General features: G+C 41.9%; 1 protein-coding gene across 4 annotated transcripts in view; it reads left to right on the top strand.

The window, feature by feature from the left end:
• Positions 1-22,125, top strand: part of LOC126260117 (neurexin-1a) — a 2,420,624-nt gene extending 2,398,499 nt beyond the window's left edge. For all 4 annotated transcript variants that reach the window (XM_049957356.1, XM_049957358.1, XM_049957357.1 and 1 more), the window contains one exon: positions 20,602-22,125. In XM_049957356.1, coding sequence (XP_049813313.1) covers positions 20,602-21,308 — 707 coding nt within the window. In that variant the 3' untranslated portion in view covers positions 21,309-22,125. The remainder of the gene's footprint in view (positions 1-20,601) is intronic.
• Positions 22,126-23,223: the final 1,098 nt, after the last annotated feature.

Genomic DNA, 23,223 nt, shown 5'->3' with positions numbered 1-23,223 from the left:
ACAGTCAGTCCATAACAATAGGCCAAGCCTTATTGAAGGACACATTGCGAGATATGTGAATGTTGTATAATGTTGCACAGTGTTGTATCATGTGAATAAGTTATTGGACTACAGTTAAGGGTAGATGGAAATGTAGGCAATTTCCTTCCAATTTCTGCAGAGGATGCTGCATTAATGCAGGTTTCACCAGAACATTTCCATCTGCAAGCTGACTCCAGGCAATGACTTTCGTGAACTGGCAGTCCGTGTCCCCTACAACTGTCTGGTAATCTCATTCCCAGATACACTTTATTGGCCTGCCTATTGCTCACTTAGGAGATGTGGTCTAGAACCTATAAAAGATGACATCCTCACTAATTCTAACATATTGGTACATGGTTAAGAATAGGAAACTTGTGAAAATGCTACATCAAGATGAGGCAGCTATCTGGCACTGAGAATATCTTGCTCAGCAGCACTGACTATGCAATGAGGAAATAATTGCCATTCGCATTACTTGTTAACATTTAAAACATGTAACATGTTGGTTTCTTATTGTCTTAGTATATCAAACCATGGAAGTTTGGTGGTAATAAAGCTATAGGGTGGGGGAGATTGCTGCATTCTACTGTGGGATGTCACACTTTGATGCAATCACTACCTGACAGGATATTCCCTCAGCCACTAATATACCAATTACTGTGTAACAGAGGTATGCGATGCAGACAATGATACACAGTAGTTCACTACATTCAAATGTTGGTGACTGGCCTCCTCAAAATAAAGGAAGGAAAAAATTGGAAGTGTAGTGAAAACTTCTAAAATTGTAGCTCTCTAAATGTGGTGATACCACCTACAGTGCACCAGCAGAAATGACATTTCTTATTAGTTGAAAAAGATTTGATAGGTTCAGTACTTATTTGGAATGACACAATACTAGTACAGAATGGCTTAAAATTTGGAAACAAAGGAAATGGGTTTTAAATGATCCAGTGACACACAATATCAAAAATAAAAGGAGAGATTGCTAGCCATATAGATGACATGTTGTGTTGCAGACAGGCACAACAAAAAGACTGTTACATATTTAGCTTTTGGCCAAAGCCTTCTTTAAAAAAGGAAGCACATGCAAGCAAGCACACCAAATGCAAACATGACCACTACCTCCAGCAACTTGGACTGATCTGAGCTGCCGGGGATTGCAGTTGTGTGCATGTGGTGTGCTTGATTGTGTGAATGAATGTGCATGTGTTTCCTTTTCTGAAGAAGGCTTTGGCCAAAAGCTAAATGTGTAACAGTCTTTTCATTGTGCATGTCAGCAACTCAGTGTGTCATTGAGTAGCTATCTATCCTTTTCCTATATTGTTAAAATGAAGAAGAAAATAGTTTATGCAGCGTTTATTTTATTATTGATATTCATTATTGGTGTAACAATGCATACACCATCAAAGGTTATTGCTTAGTTGTATTGCGATGAACTGCATTACCTTTCTAGTAGTAACAATCCAATGACAATAGAAAAGTAAATCAAGAAGTAAACATTCTGTCTCAGAACTAACGTCTGATACACTTTTTAAGTACCTTATTGACAGTTGCTGGGACATGTTCCAAAAGGGTATAAGTGGTATAAGTTTAAGATGTACAAAGAAAACATATGCACATAAAACTTATGTTTCACTATTTTAACAGTAGGCCTGACCATGAAGAGCAAATGATAGTATATTAACACTTTTAGAAATCCTGCTCCTATAAAATTAATTAATTAATGAGGCAGAAAAAAATCCAGAGAGCTTTATTAGCATGTTATGCACATACTTTCAATTTCTCAGGAATGTTCATTTCAGTATAGACTGAGCTGCACTACAGAGTGTAAGTTGAATTCAGTCATTTAAAGCATTTCATCTCAAAAGATAGTTTTCATATTTTCTGTGACATTAGAAGATAGTAAATCCATTTCATTTCAGAAGTCTTTAGGCTACATACAGAAGTACAATCCAGTTAGTTAGTCCAGTCTAGTGCAAAATAATATACACAAGTGTCTCAGCTTGTACTCCAAAATGTGAAAGTTGCTAAGTAAAAGATCTGGATCATAGGATTGATGTCAAATAAAGTAGCTAGAAAATCTTTTAACAACCACAATCAATTTCAGACCTTCTTTTAGTGAATTTCATATTCTTTTATCATGTTTCTATTCACAGCCTTGTCACTTGCAAGACAAAGTCCAACTAATTTGTCCCCTGTCATATGAGTGTCTTAAAAAGACTGCCATTTGAATATGATATCTTCAGTACCACTGTTCCATGCAACTGACTGACCCAGTTCTGACTTCCACCGATACACTGTTGCCACTTCACAAAATTAGTCATATGTGTTGAAGTGAAAGGTGACAATTTAACACTCGTACACTCTCATATCAATAACAAGTTAAACTAACTCTTATTCTACAAAGTCAAAACCTAATGCTTTCATAAATAAAAATACTTTGTAGTGTCCCAATTTCCACTATGAGCAGTGCAAGCAGTGCCTGATAACAATATCCTATATGACTATATTTTCTACATGCCATTTGCACAGAACCAGTTTAACAGCTCCTCAGTCACCATTACATGTTTTGTATGAGTTCCATGTAGAATATAACACGAAATACAGAAAAAAACTTCCTACAGTTAAGTACAAAATATGTAACACATCATTCTAGTAGCATAAAACTGCCAAATTTTTGTTGTTATCGCAAAACTTAAACTTTTTCAGTTTTACAAATTTTAATAAATTTCAGGTTATGAAGACAAAAAATTAAAGGTACCTGTTTTTGGGTACAAATTTTCAGGAAGGTGTTTATTAAAGTATCAATGAATCAAATTTTTGATGTTATAGAAGAGGTATGAAAAATATACATTGCTTTTTTGCCAAAGAGTACTTCATAAATAATAAAGGCAATGTTAGTTACAACTTAGCCCACATTTTGACAATGGCTCTCATCATTTTACTTTATTGAGACCATTAATTTAACTTTTCTGCACTTTAAATGGAGATCATCATCAGGAGGCACACAGTTCTCTGTTTCAGAGATACTTTGTAAGCTTAGTTAAAAATCTGGCAGCTCCTTATATAACAAAAATGAGATTTTCATCTCTCTGAGAAAACTTGGAAATGTTAGTAACTTAGTTACACACAGTTGCGCTAAATTAGCTGGTACACCTAACTGCCAATCTCAACACAAAACAAAAATTTAGAGTAATGTCTGAATAAAATTTTAACAATTACTGGCTTTTTCTTCATAATTTTTTTCCTGGGAAGTATAAATGGATAAATACAAACATCTGTATAAATAATATATTTTATAAATATTAACACCATAGAATTATAAGACAGAATGGCTGGTCAGCAGTTACCTCCAGCAGACAAAATATTTAGTACTGTCAATATAAAAGTATAGAAGGACAGAGCGGTTATAATTTAACTTTAATTTCTTGAGCCAATGTAAATGGAAAACTATTTACCATATGGGTATCCAATTTTATAGGAATGATTTTCAGACTCTGCACTGTGGGATTATCATTGTTAGTAGTGTTAGTGTAATGACTTGCTGTTAGGTGCGGTTCTGGTACAGCGACACAGGGTTGAAGTACAAGCATCAGTGTGCATTACAGCTGCAGATAATGAACATGGGTCTGGGCAAGGTGAACAGGGCTTTATTCCAAAAAGCTGTTTTATCAAAACAATAGCAATAATCTGCAGCTCTTAATGAGTATCAGTGCATTAGAGGAATATGGAGAGATTCTCTTTCCACACTGGCATTGAATCACATGATTCAGAAGTTCACATTAACTGGCAATTTAGAAACTGCTCCTGGGAGAGGCCAATGGCCAATTATGCCACATATTGGTGAAGAAATTACTGTTGCAACAGCTGAGAATGCTGGACGTAATGTATTATCTTCAAGCACTGCACGAGTTGTGTCACGACAGCTGAATATTTTGTGGTCCACCATTCAAAAAGTGCTGTAAACAATTGTGAAATGGTATCTACATAAACTTAACATGCAGATGGTCATCACATTCAGCAACATTTTTATCTGGAGTGAAAACAAGGTCCACAAGTAACATATGTTACCCTCTCATGTGGAAACTAAAATGTGTTTCTTTCAATGGTTTATTTGTTATTTCTATTCTGTATGTCCTTAAAAATGTTTCCACAAAGTTTCACTGTCCTATGATCACTCACTTTTCATGGGGTCCCTCCCAAGAAGCCCAAGTTTAATTACAACTGCCCTGTACATGACACTAGCTTTTGTCTTTGTCTCCCCTCATCCTCACAATGGGTGGGGACACTCCCACCCAATCCATCCCCCCCTCCCTCTGCTTACCCAAAAAGGAACTAATGGTTTCGAAAGTAAGACAGTGTTAAGTACTTTGGTGTGTGTCTAACAGCAATACTGAATGTTTTACCACAAAAAACTGACTAGTAATTTGGCTCATAATCTTTTGTACATTTCTGAAATGAATTTTCGTTTAGATATTAAAACCATTCTGTTGTACATACACAACAGTGACCTTGCTACTATGATTCAAAGATAACAGTAGCTTAAATACACACACACACACACACACACACACAAACACACACACACACACACACACAAACAAAGAAGAAAAAGAAAACAAGTGTACCGCAGGCTCTTTGCTGAGGAGTACAGTGCCCCCCATGCTGCCCCCCCCCCCCCCCCCCCCCAGCTTCGTAAGAATTGTACTGTTCTTTTGCCATCTCAGTCACACCATACATCCTTCGGGTACCATTGTTATAGCAATGCACTGTAATTTGTCATTCACGCTTTACACCATGGGATGCCACATAAAAGAAAATTTTCTTTCACATGCTAATTTTTTAACACTTGCATGGCCTCTGCACTACATAGCTGCCACCTTTAAACCCACACAGGCGATACTTTTCTGGTTCGTCCCAGTCCAAATTCTGGAGTATTGAACATTTTTTTGTTTGCCCATTACGTTACTACATATTCACACATACAACACTATCTCCTTTGCAACTCTGAATGTTTTCATTTTTTCATCCCTTACTGCACGATGCTGTTGCAAATCACTCAGAATGCATTTTAACAATATTATGGAAAGGAAAGTTGCTATTCACCATATAGCAGAGACGTTGAGTTGCAGATAGGCACAACAAAAACACTGTCACAAATACGCGTCTGGCCAGTAAGACCTTCATCAAAAATAGATGAGACACACACACACACACACACACACACACACACACACACACACACACACGCACACGCACGCACACGCACACACACACACACACACACACATGGCTGCAGTCTCTGCCAACTGAAGCTACACTGCGAGCAGTAGCACCAGTACATTGTGGCACTGATGACTGGGTGGGGGTAAGGAAGAGGCTGGGGCAGGGAGGGGGAGGGATAGTAGGATAGGGGTGGTGGCAATGAAATGCTGCTGGGCAGCACCCAGGGACGAGGTAGAGAGACGGTAGAGCAGCTATGTGCGGTCGGGAGGTTAGACAGATGGCAGGGGAATGATTTGGGGGCGGGGGGTGGGCGGGGTGGGGGGGTGGGGGTGGCAGGAGTAGCAGGAAAGGAGAGAAGTAAAAAGACTGGAAGAATGAGGGCTGTGTAGTGCTGAAATAGGAACAGGGAAGGGGTTGGATGTGTGAGGACAATGAATAATGAATGTTGACACCAGGAGGGTTAAGGGAATGTAGGATATATTGCAGGGAAAATTCCCACCTGTGCGATTCAGAAAAGATGGTGTTGGTGAGAAGGATCCAGATGGCACAGGCTGTGAAGCAGTCATTGAAATGAAGGATATCATGTTGGGCAGCATGTTCAGCAACAGAGTGAGCCACTTGTTTCTTGGCCACAGTTTGCCGGTGGCTGTGCCGTTCATGCGGACAGACAGTTGTTAGTTGTCATGGCCACATAGAATGCTGCATAATGGTTACAGCTTAGCTTGTAGATCACATGACTGGTCTCACAGGTAGCCATGCCGATGATGGGATAGGTGATGTTTGTGACCAGGCTGGAGCAGGTGGTGGTGGGGGGGATGTATGGGACAGGTCTTGCATCTAGGTCTATTACTGGGATATGAACCATGAGGCAAGGTGTTGGGAGCAGTGGTTGTGTAGGTTCAGTGGATGGCGGAATACCACTGTAGGAGTGGTTGGATGGACAGTGTGCACGGCATTTTTAAATTCAGGGCACAGCGAGAGGTAGTTGAAACCCTGGCAGAGATTGTATTTCAGTTGCTCCATTCCTAGGTGGTACTGAGTTACGAGGGGAATGCCCTTCTGTGGCTGGACGGTAAGACTTTGGCAGAAATGTCCTGCCCACTATCCTTCCCGCCTCTCCTAAGTGGTATTCTGTCATCCACCAAACCTACACAATATACTCATCCATCCCTAGATAACCTCCGCTCCCAACCCCTTACCTCATGGCACATATTCCTATAATAGACCCAGATGCAAGACCTATCCTCCCACCATACCTGCACCAGTCCGGTCACAAACATCACCTATCCCATCAAAGACAGGGCTACCTGTGAGACCAGTCATGTGATATACAAGCTAAGCTGCAACCATTGTACAGCATTCTATGTGGCCATGACAACTAACAACTGTCTGTCCGCATGAAGGGCCACTGGCAAACTGTGGCCAAGAAACAAGTGGCTCACCCTGTTGCTGAACATGCTGCCCAACATGATATCCTTCATTTCAATGACTGATTCACAGCTTGTGCCATCTGGATCCTTCCCACCAACACCAGTGTTTCTGAATTGTGCAGTTGGGAACTTTCCCTGCAATGTAACCTACATTCCCATAGCCTCAACCTTTGTTAGTCATTGTTTTCACCCATCCAGCCCCTTCTCCGTTCCCATTCAAGCACTTCACAGCCCTCATTCCACCATTGCACCCAGTCTTTTTACTTCTCTCCTTTCCCGTTACTTCCACCCCCTCCCCACCTCTCCCCTGCCATCCGTCTAACCTCCCGACTGCACATAGCTGCCCTAGCCTCTCTCCTCCTTGTCCCAGCACGCTCCCCAGCAGCAATTCACTCTGTTTCCCACCCCTGCCCTATTATCACTCCCCAGCCCCACCCGAGCCTCCTCCTTATACCCACCCAGTGGGCACACCCTGCTCGCACTGTGGCTTCAGTTGCCAGAGACAAGTCGTGTGTGTGTGTGTGTGTGTGTGTGTGTGTGTATCGTCTATTTTTTATGAAAGCCTTACTGGCCAAAAGCTTATTTGTGACCATTGTGACCGTGTTTTTGTTGTGCCTATCTGTGACTCAGCATCTCCACTATATGGTGAGTGGAAACTTTCCTTTTCATAATATTGTTACACTCCATTCTGGATTTTCCATTGTTTGATTTTAGAATGCTATTTAAGTCATGTATCACCTCCAAACAAGAAAAACATTTTGATCCTTCCTTTTTGCTAAATTGTAATTTTTTTCCAATGCTACTTGACAGTTTCAGTGCAACAAGAACCAAATTAATGTCATCAAAGACTAACTGAATTGATCGGCAGCATTCTGTAACTCCAGAAACATTTATTGCTTTCACTTTTCACATGCTACATTGGCAATTGGACACATTGCCTTCTTCTGCTGCAAGTAAAAATCTCTAATGAGTTTTCCAATTTGCCTGCCGGTTAATTGTGAAGTATTATTGGGTGTGTGCTGAAATTTAAAACCCTCTGTCTCCAAGATTATCAAAGGGATGTTAAATTGAAATATCCTTTCCTGAACGTCCAGCCAGTGTCAGTGTCAGCTGACATCACGCAATGAGATAGGTCACATTAAGGACATGACTGTAGCACCTAACTCTAGAAAGTTCCCTCCTTTGCACTGGAAGACCACACTGCAGGTGATACACTTCAGGATGGACACACAGAATCAAGCTTTACTATAATACCTCACAGTCTGGTTAGACAAGAGACAGCAATGAACATTTAATCCATTTTTTACAGCACCAGGAAAAGGCAACTAAAGTAGTTATCAAATTATTATGTGGAGAATGTGACAGTAATTTGGCAGCACATCCACAAATATACATCTCAACTGTTGTATATGAGAAGTCTAAAAAAGGTTAAAGTTTTTTATGTGAGACTTATTTTAGCAGTTTACAGATTTAAATATGCCACAGTGGCTACAAGATAAAAGAAGCATATGTATACGATACTCACAAAATAGAAGAGGCGATGAGCAACTGAACAGATAGGCAGAAAATTATTTTCATTTTGACAATGGTGTAGGTGTGTGTGTGTGTGTGTGTGTGTGTGTGTGTGTGTGTGTGTGTGTGTGTGTGTGTTTGTGTTTGTGTGTGTGATGGAGGACTTTGCCATATATTTTGATAGTAGCAATCTGATCTTATACACAATATCTAATTAAAAGTATCCAGACATCCCTATTTAATGTGGAACTGACCATTAGATATCACGGGAGGCAGACCCGTCAGTATCAAAGGAGGCAGGAAGAGCTGTGTTGTCAGTACAGAAGCAACAACAGTGGAATGGGTCAGTCAGGAGAACTCAGTGACTTCAAACATTGACCAATCACATATGTAACAAATTCATCAGGAACATTTTATAGATCTTATAATTAAATCAAACCCTGAGACATTCAAGTATCTTCCTTATCTATGGTAATGATCGAAGCAAAAGAAATGAATTAAAATTTGTGCTGTGGCCAGGACTCGAACCCGGGTCTTCTTGCTCGCTAGGCAGAAATGCTAAACATTACACCACCACAAGCACAATGGTCAATATTGCTGTAAGAACTATCTGACTCGCATGCCCTCCCCAACACAAACTTCAATTTGTGTCTTCAGCTTATTTTCCCTTAGACTGTCACTACTGCCAGGGCTCTCCAACATCCATTACATCCAATGCTGGGGTGCTATTCCAATGCCAATGACTGGAAATGAGTGGTGCAGAGTAATGGATCAGTATGTACCCCGTGCCAATTCAGTGAATGAGAATGGGTTTGGCAAATGCCTGGAGAACATTACCAATCATTATGTGTAGTGCTAGCAGTGAGGTACAGAGGAAATGATCTTAAGGAATGGGAGTGTTTTGTGTGGGTACACTGTGGTCCTCTTATTACACTTCAGAAAATGTTAAATGTGAAGGGATCCTTGAGCAGCCGCTGGTGAAGTATCAGTGCAGCAGCAGTGCAGTAGCGAGTCGCATATTTCGCTTTCCGAGTGTTTGTGCGCTTGCATATTTAATTACATAAAATCCCTGCATATTCTCATATTTGAGAGGAGTAATATTGCTTATTGATAGCCGTAGAGTATAAATTCGCAGAATCGTTAGATATTTACAGTATGATGGATAGGGTGTGTGCGTGCTGTGTGCGGGCGCAGGAGGAACTGGCCGCGGTTCGCGAGCAGCTGAGAGAGCTGTTGGCCACGGTCAGTCACCTTCAGGCTGCTGCCTCGAGGTGCAGCGACGGCGGAGGGTCTGGCGCATCACTTGAGACACCCCAGGTGTCGCTTGCTGCATCTGCTGACTCAGCCGCCGAGGCACCTTCTAGTGTACCCGGGGCGTTGGGACCACCCTCACCTCAGGGTGAGTGACGGACTGCAACACGTTCGCGTCGCTCGAGGCGGAGGGCCAATGTGGAGGCTGGCCTCGCCCGTTCATCCTGTCAGTGGGCAGGTGGCCACTCCTTCAGCAGGGCCCGAGCAGGCACACGAGGGTAAAGGCTTGCTGGTTATTGTGATCTCCAACGTTAGGCGGGTGATGGAGCCCATTAGGGAAATAGCATACACGGCTGGAAAGAAATCCAACGTTCAGTCGGTTTGTCTGCCGGGGGGCCTCATCTGAGATGTGGAGGCAGCCTTGCCTGCGGCTATCGAGCTTATGGGGCGCAGTCGTCTGCAAGTAGTTGCTCACATCGGCACCAATGATTCCTGTTGCTTGGGTTCTGAGGCGATCCTCAGTTTGTACAGGCGGCTGGCAGATTTGGTCAAGACCGCTGGCCTCGCATGCGGGGTGCAAGCAGAGCTCCCTATTTGCAGCATCGTTCCCAGAGTGGATCAGGGTCCTTAGGTTTGGAGCTGAGTGGAGGGTCTCAAGCAGAGGCTTCGTCGACTCTGTGACGGTCTTGGCTGCAGATTTCTAGACTTGCGCTATTGGGTGGGGAATTGTAGGACGGCCCTAGATAGGTCAGGGGTGCACTACACAAAGGAAGCAGCTACTCGGGCAGCAGAGTACTTGTGGCATGCACATGGGGGTTTTTTAGGCTAGGCAGTAGTGCGAGATGTCCTGATGAACACTCACCAGTCGACGTGTAGAGTGTGATTGTGAAGTTATCTGGACATGTTTAACAGGGCTAGGGGAAATAAAGTTAATTGTGGGGTGTTATTACCAGCCACCAGGTTCTGCCATGACAGTTCTAGAATCATTCAAAGGGAGTCTACGTTCTGTATCGTAGAAGTACCCGGACCATGCTATATTAGTCGAAGGCGACTTCAACCTACCTCGTATAGACTGGGATGTCTATGGATTAATTTACAGGTGGTACAGACAAGCCGTCGTGTGAATTACTTTTGAACACATTATCCAAAAACTGTATTGAGCAGCTAAATCTACAGATCTGGTAGCCACGAACAGACCAGACCTCATCCACGGTGTCAGTGTTGAGACAGGGATTAGTGATCATGATGTTGTCATTACGACTATGGTTACAAAAGTTAAAAAGTCGGTCAAGAAGGCTAGGAGAGTATTCTTACTAGAAAGAGCAGATAAGCAGTTGTTACCATCGACTTCATTTACTTGCGGTACGATGGACGTGGAAGAATTATGGGCAAATTTTAAACACATTGTAAATCACGCATTGGACAAGTACGTGCCAAAAAAGTGGGTTACGGACGGAGAAGACCCACCGTGGTTTAACAGCACAATTCGGAGAATGCTCAGGAAGCAAAGGCAGTTGCACTCGTGGTACAAGAAAGATCAGGAGAATGATGACAGGCAAAAGTTAGTAGAGATTCGTGCTGCTGTAAAAAGAGCGATGCGCGAAGCATTCAACCACTATCACCGTCATACCTTAGCAAAAGATCTTGCTGAAAACCCAAGGAAATTCTGGTCTTATGTAAAATTGGTAAGCGGGTCGAAGGCTTCCATCCAGTCACTCACTGATCAGTCTGGCCTGGCAACGGAAGACAGCAAAACGAAAGCTGAAATTTTAAATTTAGCATTTGAGAAATCTTTCATGCAGGAGGATCGTACAAACATACCGCTGTTTGAGTCTCGTACAGATTCCCATATGGAGGACATAGTGATTGACATCCCTGGGGTTGTGAAGTAGCTGAATGGGTTGAAAATAAATAAATCGCCAGGTCCTGATGGGATTCCAATTCGGTTTTACAGAGAGTACTCTACTGCATTGGCTCCTTACTTAGCTAGCATTTATCGCGAATCTCTTGCCCAACATAAAGTCCCGAGCGGCTGGAAAAAAGCGCAGGTGACGCATGTACAGAAGAAGGGTAGAAGGACGGATCCTCAAAATTACAGACCGGTTTGTTGCAGGATTCTCGAACATATTCTCAGTTCGAATATAACGAATTTCCTTGAGACAGAGAAGTTGCTGTCCATGCATCAGCACAGCTTTAGAAAGCATCACTCCTGCGAAACACAACTCGCCCTTTTTTCACATGATATCTTATGAACCATGGATGAAAGGTATCAGATGGATGCCATATTCCTTGACTTCCGGAATGCATTTGACTCGGGGCCCCACTGCAGACTCCTAACTAAAGTACATGCATATGGGATTGGTTCCCCAGTATGTGAGTGGCTCGAAGACTTCTTAAGTAATAGAACCCAGTATGTTGTCCTCGATGGTGAGTGTTCATCGGAGGTAAGGGTATCATCTGGAGTGCCCCAGGGAAGTGTGTTAGGTCCGCTGTTGTTTTATATCTACATAAATGATCATAGGGTGGATAGCAATGTGTGGCTGTTTGCTGATGATGCTGTGGTGTACAGGAAGGTGTCGTTGTTGAGTGACTGCACGAGGATACAAGATGACTTGGACAGGATTTGTGATTGGTGATTGGTGTAAAGAATGGCAGCTACCTCTAAATATAGATAAATGTAAATTAATGCAGATGAATAGGAAAAAGAATCCTGTAATGTTTGAATACTCCATTAGTAGTGTAGCGCTTGACACAGTCACGTCGATTAAATATTTGAACGTGACATTGCAGAGCGATATGAAGTGGGACAAGCATGTAATGGCAGTTGTGGGGAAGGGGGATAGTCATCTTCGGTTCATTTGTAGAATTTTGGGAAGATGTGGTTCATCTGTAAAGGAGACCGCTTTTAAAACACTAATATGACCTATTCTTGAGTACTGCTCGAGCGTTTGGGATCCCTATCACGTCAGATTGAGGGAGGATGTAGAAGCAATTCAGAGGCGGGCTGCTAGATTTGTTGCTGGTAGGTTTGATCATCACGTGAGCGTTACAGAAATGCTTCAGGAACTCGGGTGGGAGTCTCTAGAGGAAAGGAGGCATTCTTTTCGTGAATCGCTACTGACGAAATTTAGAGAACCAGCATTTGTGGTTGACTGCAGTACAATTTTACTGCTGCCAACTTACATTTCGTGGAAAGACCACAAAGATAAGATAAGAGAGATTAGGGCTCGTACAGAGGCATATAGGCAGTCATTTTTCCCTCGTTCTGTTTGGGAGTGGAACAGGGAGAGAAGATGCTAGTTGTGGTACGAGGTACCCTCCGCCAAGCACCATATGGTGGATTGCGGAGTATGTATGTAGATGTAGATCTGAACACATTTTACAGCACTGTGTACTGTGCACAGTGGAGGAACAGTTCAGAGATGACGATCGATCGTACCGGCATGACAGTGAACCCTGTCGTAGAGCGGCACCAATGGTTTAGAGCAATAACACTCCTGAAATGGACCGGTCTGCCCAGACTCTTCATCCAAAACTGAGGGAACGTCTTTACAGTAACTCAGAATGCCAACTTCGCTCTGGACCCCAGTGCCCGATATCACTGATTGCTACCTTCTTCGGTTTCAGTTCTTGAGGCAAAATGGGCTTCCGTTCCTCCACGTGCATTCAGACACGTCGTTTGAAATGTCCCTGGCAGAGTTCGAGCTGTCATACGGTGGAGACTGGATGCACCCGATATTCGTGTCCACTAATAGGTGTCTGGATACTTTTGATCGGACGGTGTACATTTCAAATCGTCCACGACATCTTAGGATTGCCATTTTCAATGATAGCACATTATTATTCAAACAGATTATAGAACTATTAATGAGATATTTCACTAATAATCTATGTTTGATGTTCTCTCAGCAAAAGCCCAAGTGCCAACACAAAATGTTCCTCCTTCACTGTGCAGCAAAGTGTACACTACTGTTGGAGATGCCTAACAGGCTGAAGCTGTTGGAGATTCCTGACAGTCCAAAGCTATGCTGGACTCGAACTCGAGCCCGGATCCTCACTTTTGCAAATGATGTCATTGCCAACTGAGCTATGCACAAATGACTCACGACCTCACTGCCCTCTTTCATATGTTAGTATTTCTCTCCCCGTCACGAGTTTGCTCTCGAAAATCTCTCCGACTGCTGGACTAATGTCCCGGGGAGAGAGAACGTAACTGAGAATGACTTAGCAACATCCTACAATTTGTAACCGGTATCAAGCTTTAAATCCTGCAGCTTGTTTTGTCACCTGTGATTAACCTATTCTCCACAACATCCTTCTTCTGGCGATGCTAGTCTATCCGGTGTGCCGGGGAGATCTGGCAGCATTTAAAAAGTGGGTGAGAGCTACAAGTGGATTGAGAGTATGAGGGTGATTGTGAATTGTGCCCAGATAGTTAAATTGGCAAAAGCACTGCCTGTGGAAGTAAAGATTCAAATTTCAAGTATCAATCTGGTACGTAGTCTTAGTCCGTCAACAGGATTCGTGACAGCAAACACACTGCTACGAAGTGAAAGATTCATTCTGAAATAGATTGTGGCTAAGCCAGTCTCCATTACAATTTTCTCTCCGAAGTTCTGTCACAGCTAGTGTGCGAAAGAGCATGAGGAATTTGAAAGTAAGGTGAGAAATACCCTCCCGGTTAGCCGTGCAGTCTAATGCACTGCTTTCAGGGCGGGAAGGCATGCCGGTCTCTGGCACGAATCTGCCTAGTGGATTAGTGTCGAGGTCCACTGTGCCATCCAGTCTGTGGATGGTTTTTAAGGCAGTTTCCCCTTATTCTGCCTCAGTTACACTATGTCGGCGATTGCTGCACGAACACTTTCTCCACGTATGTGTGCACCATAATTACTCTACCACGCAAACATTAGGGTTACACTCATCTGGTGTGAGACATTTCCAGGGGGTCCACTGGGGGTTCAACCACACAATAACCCTGGGTTCGGTGTGGGGCAGCGGTGGGGTGAGTGGACTGCTGTAGCCTGTTGAGGGGTTGTGGACCACTGAGGGCTACGGCGGGGACGCAGCCTTGCCATCGTTTCTAGGTCTCCGGTTCCATACAGAACAATAAAAGGTGAGAAATAATGGCAAAATAGTTGTGGAGTGGTTCATACGCTATGACTGTATAGCTCAATTGATAACGACATTCCCAAGTTCCAAGTCTGAGTTCCAGTTAGACAGAAAATTTTAGTTTTCTCAAAATGTATTTTACAATCACACACAGAGTAAAATATTTCCAATGAAAGGCTCCTTAGTTTACATTTTTGTTGCATAGAAATAAAGTGTGTAGAGCATGAGGAAATGTAAAAGCTGCAAACTGTTCCTTATAGACAGAGCACAAAGCAGTTTATATCGCATCCTCTCTACAACAGGAATGCCAGCTAAACTGGAAAGATTAATAAAGCTAAGAACTAGTGCTATATTGACCTAAGAGCACCATTTCAGTAAAACAATTTCAGTGATAGAACAAATCATGTTCACACTCGTTAAAATTGTGACACAATATGGAAATATCTAAGAATCATCCGCTTGAGGCTTCAGATCTGAAAGAAAAAGAAAACTGAAATAGTGCATCACAATTAAATAGAAGTAACACTGCTAAACTGAAAACTCAAACAGTTGGTGACACTACTAAAAAAATGAATAAATAACACAATTTTTGACTATGATGTACATCCATTATGAAGAAAATTACTGTATACTTAATTTAAACAATGAGAATTCCACACTGGAATATCAACAATATTGTGAAACGGTCAGATCAACAATATAAAGAAAGGTTAGACTGCCAATAAACATAAATATGACATGGTGAGTTGCAGATAGGCACAACGAAAAGACCGTTATTCAGAAAGCTATTGACAAAAGCCTTCTTCATAATAAAAAATGCACACATGTTCACACAAGCAAGCACACCTCATGCACAAATGACCACTATCTCCGGCCAAATGTCATGTTGAACACAAGCAGCAGTCCGGAGTGGGGTGAGGAAGGGCAAAGGTTAGCATGATACAGCTTGGGGGCAGAGAAGTCAGCACTGTCTCGCAGGGTGCGTAGGGACTAGATGGCAGCAACACACAGCAGCCAACAGCTGCCAGGCGGAGCATCAGGAGGCTGTGAGGGAGAGACCAGCAGGGGAAATGGAGAGCAGAAAAGGAGGGGAGCACAGAAAGGGGAAAAGACCAGTGGCTATGTTGGCAGAGAGTGGTATATAATGAGATTGAAGGGACATGAATTGGGAGGGGCTGATAGGACAAAAGGGGCAGAAGGTGTTGAATGGTTGGTGTGGGGGCAGTAGGTTGCCACAGGTTGAGGTCATGGTAATTTCAGGAACAGAGAAAGTGTTGTAAGAATAACTCCCATATGCGCAGTTCAGGAAAGCTGGTGGTGGAAGGGAGGATCCAGATGGTCTGGACTGTGAAGCAGCAGTCCTTTGCGCAGGTGATTCTTGGGAGTGGTGAGAGGAAAGGAGATGTGTGGGAATCATTTGCAGACAATGTCTGGGGGATAGTGCCTGTCTGAAGTCCTTTGTGAGACCTTCAGTACACTAGACAAGGGAGTTCTTGTCACTGCAGATACACCGTCCCCACATGGCTAGCCTGTATGGGAGGGATTTTTATGTATTTTTTTGTGTCTGTACATATTTTTACACTTCTTTTTGTGATCCAGCTTCCCTCATAACCACCTAATGCCTTCATTTGCCCATTTCCTATGTTATTTCCCAGATACCATTCTGCCACAATTTACCCCTGCTCCATTTTTCTGTGCCAGTTAAATGCTTCCAAAGCAATGGCACCTCCCCCCACCTCCCCCCCCCTCCAACGATATAACAATAAAAATTCCTTTCTCTGTATCCCGCTCCTCCTTTCGCAGTGACCTTCACATTTTCAGATTCTGCAAATCCATCCCTCACAGAACTGGCACTGCAAAAATGCATCTCCATGGCATAGGCATCCCAGAACCAATTTTGTTCCTCTGCAAGATACTGCAGCTGTGTAATACCTTCTACATATATAATATCTCTGAAACTGAGCACATGCTCTCCAGCACTTTGAAGAGCTTTCTAGACACCACCTCCAGAAGTTACCCAACCTGCTGACATCTTACTGTCACTTTTGGGCACCACTATCCAACCCCTATCATAACCAGTGTTTCTCCTCATCAACCCTTCATAGCACCTGGACCCAGCCTACCAGAACTTCTCAACTTGCCACATCCCCAGAAACTTTCTACCAACACTCCAAAACCAAAGCCAAAGTTTGAACAATGCTGGAATACTGTTGTTAACCTTTCCACCAAAAACTTGAGCCCCATAGAAGTTTCAGTTCTATCCAAGGTTGCACCTCTAGCCACACACCCAAATTTAACCATGCTGGACTTGTCAAAGCCTTACTCTCCTTCTATCAATCCCTGCAATTACCTCTTTGCCACCAATCCCTCCAACCAAAGCCAACCTAATCCTAACATTGTATCCTACCTCTCCCAGTTCATAGCATTGCCCAACCATGATCCTCCTCTCCCTCCCACCTAACTAAGCCTGGTCACCTTCTGGGAATTTCTTACCTCCAACTTGGCCTCCCCATCCTTCCCAAGGTCCCATCCTGAAAACACCAACCTTTCAGCAGAGGAAGGGAGATCATATACAGCCTCAAAAACAGATTCCGACCCAGTCATCCTGGCTGTGGACAAAGATTCCACCACTGTAATTGTGAATCACAGTGACTTTATAAGTGACAAAGATTCTGTGACTTACCAAACGGGAAAGCGCTGGTAGATGGACACAATAAAAAAAAACACACAAACACACACTCAAAATTTCAAGCTTTCCCATGTGGAATGTTTCTTTATATATATATATATATATATATATATATATATATATATATATATATATATATATTAGAGGGAAACATTCCACGTGGGAAAAATATATCTAAAAACAAAGATGATGTGACTTACCGAACGAAAGTGCTGGCAGGTCGATAGACACACAAACATACACACAAAATTCAAGCTTTCGCAACAAACTGTTGCCTCATCAGGAAAGAGGGAAGGAGAGGGAAAGACGAAAGGATGTGGGTTTTAAGGGAGAGGGTAAGGAGTCATTCCAATCCCAGGAGCGGAAAGACTTACCTTAGGGGGAAAAAAGGAAAAAAGGACAGGTATACACTCGCACACACACACACATATCCATCCGCACATACACAGACACAAGCATGTCTGCTTGTGCGGATGGATATGTGTGTGTTTGTGCGCGAGTGTATACCTGTCCTCTTTTCCCCGTAAAGTAAGTCTTTCCGCTCGCGGGATTGGAATGACTCCTTACCCTCTCTCTTAAAACCCACATCCTGTCGTCTTTCCCTCTCCTTCCCTCTTTCCTGATGAAGCAACCATTGGTTGGTTGTGAAAGCTTGAATTTTGTGTGTATGTTTGTGTTTGTTTGTGTGTCTATCAACATGCCAGCACTTTCGTTTGGTAAGTTACATCATCTTTGTTTTTAGTTATAATTTTCCCACGTGGAATGTTTCCCTCTATTTTATTCAGAAAATTGCAAATTTTATAATGAGATAAAAATCCTTCTTCAGAATATAAAACACACACACACACACACACACACACACACACAAAGGTAAGCACTCCTCATGTACACATGACTGCTATCTCTGTGCATTTCTGCCTGTCACATTCAACAAAAGCTGCACAGGGAAGACGCACTATCTGGTGGAGCACGTAGGTACTACCTGGTGGCAAGACAAGGCTTCCAGACACTGTTTTGGGATGCTGTGGGGCTGGTGGATGACCTCTGCCAACTGTCCGACTCCTCCAATTATAAACCCTATCCCCATTCCACCCCTCAACTCCCCCCACTCTCCCCCACAGAGTCCTCCCTCGTGTGTGTGTGTGTGTGTGTGTGTTGTCCTTACCATGAGTTAGTTTAAGTTAGCTTAAGCAGTGCATAAGCTTAGGGACTGATGACCTCAGCAGTTTGGCCCCATTAGACCTTACCACAAATTTCCAGGCATAAACATTCCATCCCAGCTGCAGTCATGGATATCATAAAACCTATTTACAGATACCTGGCAAATCCTCAATTATTGACAAAGTGTCTGCATGGGCAGACTCAAAATCTCAATGAGTCATTCAATGATCTTATATGGACTCGCTTACCAAAATGTGTTTTTGTTGGAATGAATACACTAAAGTGGGGGTCATTGATGCTGTTATTGCTTTTTATATTGGCAACATTGGTAGGGTCAAAGTGCTACAGCATATGGGAATCAATCCTGGAGCAGACTGCATCAGAGAACTTGAATAGATAGACAAGGTTTGCATTGATAAAGCAGAGTATGCATCATAGTTGGTAAGTAATGAGTCCTAAAAGAAGAAAAAACTTGGAAAAAGATCAAGAGTATGATATACTGTATTGTGCAGGGTGCTTCTAAGTGACTAAAACTGAAAAATTAAGCATATATTGAGTTACAGTCTTTTGAAACTTTAGAAGCCGTTCCTGAAAATTTACATTTTCTGTTGCATTTTTCCCTAAATCTCAGAAACCACTTCGAGTAGAGTATTCAAATTTCCAGGGAGTAATAACATACATATCCTGCACCTACTGAACTAAAAGAAGAACATAATGTTATGTATAATTAAAATTACTTAGGATAATGTGTATAAAATACACAAAATTTTAACCATGTAATTAAAAAATTGTATTTCTGAAAGCAGTGGCTGAAATTCAATTACTGTAGTTCGGTAGACTCAGAACATACAGTTTAATGTACTGTCAAAGTTTTAATGTCAATGGCTACAGTGGTTCCTGAAATACAGGGAAGCCAGGTCACTAAATTTAATATTGTTGGGATAGGACATTCAAACTCCCCTTAATGTGTAACAGTTTTTTCGTTGCACCTACCTGCAGCTCAGTGGGTATACTTCATTTGTCCCCTATAAATACAACTGACAGACCTGTTGACGATGATTATACTAAATTCACATCAGTGTAATGGACAAACAGTGTTAAGTTGTATGGTATTGTGAATGTGAAAAGTTCAGGGAATGGAACATCATTGATTAGGAATGTAAATAAAAAGTCAAAGCACTCTACCAGTGGTCAAAAACAGAGCTTATAAGCAAAACGGAAGAAGAATGTGCCTGTCAGTACTATAAAAGAAATGGAGAGCATGAACTCCAGCATCTGCATATAACCTGGTGATATCATCAAGAACAAGGAGCCAGGCTTATTTTATGTCTAATGCACAATCACTAATGTCCTGGTTTTGTTTGATGATTTAATGATGACTGGTAACCAATTCAGCCTAGGGCAATGGCATACAATATGCTGTTCAGTAACTATAAGCCAGAACCTCTCCTCCCCTTGCTGAATTAATCTCTTTTTTTATGTTCCTTTCCCCTTTAGAAATTCACTTTTATAACAGGACATCAGAAGACCTGATTGGATGGCTTTATGGACAGAAGTATAAGATGGGATTGGGGAGGGAAATGATCCATTTCCTTTCAAAGGAACTACCCTGGCATTAGCCCTAAGCAATTTAGGGAAATCATCAGAAACTCAAATCTGGATGGTCAGATGTGGAATTGGAGCACTGTCCTCTTAAATACGAGCCCAGACTGTGCCACTTTGCTCAATGGTTCACTTGCAATCTGAATAGAATAATCACTTTGCACAAAGAGGGAAGCGAAATAAAGCTTTAAACACATTTTCATGTCCTTCTACAACAACAAAATAGTTTCAATCAGCTGATTATTTTCAGTGAATGCACAAAGCTGTTCTGAAAATTACTTGTAAGACAATAAATAATGAGGAATCTCCAACTTCAGAAATCCTTAATGTTTAATTTACTGCTTTAAGGAATGTTATTAAAGTATTTGACACATTATTTCAGAATATTGGAGTGCTGGAACATCTATAAGTAACTTGGACTGAACCAGTTACTTCACAGATTAGCATAGTGTTACTAACCCACACTTATCTGTTTCCCAATAAAACACAAAATTTACTATTACAAGACAGAGTAGTTTTAACATCATACTGGTTTTCTGTAGCAGAAGAAGATAAACATCAAACAACTCAAAAGTAATGAGATTTATTATTCCATTAAAGGTCCTGCATTGGAGACAGAAACAGACACGGAGACAGCCACTTCAGAATCTGCACCAGCATGGACCGAACCCAGCAGCACACTGGAAGACACATTTGGCAGCAGTGCTGGGGCGGCCAATGCCGCAGGTGTGGGAAGCTACACAAGCGGCAGCTCCCACATGCCCGACGGTTCGCCGCCCGGACCGTTCACGCAGTTCACCACGACAACAACAGAGCTGCCACCGCCACCACCACCACCGCCTCCGAGGGAGCCACCGATTCCATCCCCTCGCCCTCCACCGGGTCGTAACAAGACACGTGTGCGGATTTCTTCTGAAGCTGCAGAGAATACTGCTCTAGTCATCGGCATAATTGCAGGTGCTATGATAGCCATTATACTGCTCATACTGATCATTCTCAAATTCAAGAACAGAGCAGACGGGTCTTACAAAGTGGACGAGAGTAAGAATTACCGTGCCCAACCTGTGCAAGGTGGTGGCAGTGGCGGTGTGAGTGGCAGTGGTGTTGCCATGGGGACCGGACTCCTGGGCTGCAATGGCCAGCCACAACTACAGCAGGGCCTCCTGCACCATCCACAGCAAGTGCAACACCCCACACTTCAGCACATGAACGGGAGCATTAAGAACGGAACGGGGCTCGACAAGGTGGCACCCGGCAAACCCACAAAAAAGCAGAATGTTAAAGATGTCAAAGAATGGTATGTGTAGACTGTGTGCCTATGTGTCCATTTATTGTGCATGTTGTATTTGTTTTGTATGAATTTGGTGATTCGTATATTTTTAAAATGGCTTAAAAAGAGATGAACGACTGAATTTTGAACCTACTTTCTTTCTGTGGCTCATGTAATTGTTTCACAGAGTATTCTTAGAGCCTAAAATGTGCCAGACAAATGAATTTGTCAAAGCTGTTTTACTATTAGATTTTCCTAAAATGAAATTATATATGTTCTACTGAAAAGTATGGCACATGTTGCAGCTACAGTATGAACTTCTAATGATGTTGTTACTGACACTGGGAAGTGCGAACTGTATTCCTACACTGCAACTTCCTCCATGTGGTGAAAACTGTGAATACCCAGTGTTATTCCATGTGTATGTACGAAAAGAAAATAATTCACTAAAGAAGCAAAAAGAATGAACATTTATGACATTGTGAAACATGTAACATTTACATATCAGGCCTGTTTTAATGTTGGTCTGCATCTTGTGTTCTTCCTGACTGAATGATGTGTGTATTGTCTGATTGTGGAATGGTGTCAGATGGAAGAGAGGCCCAGTTCCTATTGTGGTCAAATGCACTTGGGCATGAAGGGATAAACAGTTACAGTTTCTGATGGAATTTTGTACATAATGCACAGCACAAAATAGAAAGGATAAGAATATTTGGATTGATCACAGCAATAGATCAAATTGTTAAAGACCTTGTGTTCTTTTATCAGAAGTGTTGTTGCGTGTAACACTATTTTCAAACTTACAATTCTAACATGTAAACATAGTTGAAAAATAAAGTGGCAATAAAATTGTTCATGTTATGAAAGTGTGCTGATCAAATAAATCGTGGATAGCATAAAAATGTACAAAAAATCATACCTTTCAATCAATTCTGAAGTGATCTTTTACCAAACTTTCATGGCTGCAGGAGAGGTAATAAAAGACACGAGTACTGGTTCAGATGGACAAAAATGAGGAACAAATTCAGTTGTTATTTTGTCATAGGGCCATCCAAGATTAAGTTTAAATGATTTATAGAGTCATTTGAAAACCTAAATTCGGATGGCCGGATAGAAATTTGATCTCTTAAACCTCCCAAATATGAATCCATAGTCTTAATAGCAGACAAATGTATGAAACAGACAATGAATCTCAAATTCAATGTGAGCCAAGCATATTACTGGTAACGCAACGCATTCAATAAAATCCGAATATATGCATTAGTTACTGAAGGAAATTAAAATCTTACATGCATGAAAAAATTACCAAATAATGATGATGAATAAATGGAAAGATGCATCTTCACTGCAAAGATCTCCCACACTCCATCTCCTTTTCTACAATTTCACCACCTTTTAAGTTAGCACTCACCAAGTGACTTCAGGCAATGCAATATACTGGACAGACATTGTGTGGCCACGGAATTTGTTCCATCTCAATGTAATCTTGTGGAGGAACATGATCATATTGCAAACTGATGTGAAGGAACATTTTCTTGAATTGTATTCGCCAGGATTACCATGGGCAATTTAGAATCCTGGACTTGTACAAATGAGGAATACAGAAAAATCCTGACAAACCACAATCAACTTTGAAGCTTATGCTACCATGTGTGCTCAGTGTTTATGGCAACAAATTACAAGTAGTAACCATACTTAGAATTCAACCCTCGGCTTTCGATTTCTTGACTTATATTAATGATCTTACAATTATGTGATTACTAACAATAACATAGTAACTACTGCTGATTGTGCAAGCTATCCATTCACATATACAAATATCTAAAATATTAACACAACTGAGATAATATCAACATAGAACACCCAGTACACAGCAAATAATTCAAATCTTCCAGAAACAATTTGTGTACAGTTTCCGACAGTGACAGTAAGCACATGCCTCTGAAGTGGAT

Source organism: Schistocerca nitens, chromosome 5 (assembly GCF_023898315.1).
Source record: "Schistocerca nitens isolate TAMUIC-IGC-003100 chromosome 5, iqSchNite1.1, whole genome shotgun sequence".
Classification (NCBI taxonomy): domain Eukaryota; kingdom Metazoa; phylum Arthropoda; class Insecta; order Orthoptera; family Acrididae; genus Schistocerca; species Schistocerca nitens.
This window is presented reverse-complemented; position numbering and strand designations above follow the sequence as displayed.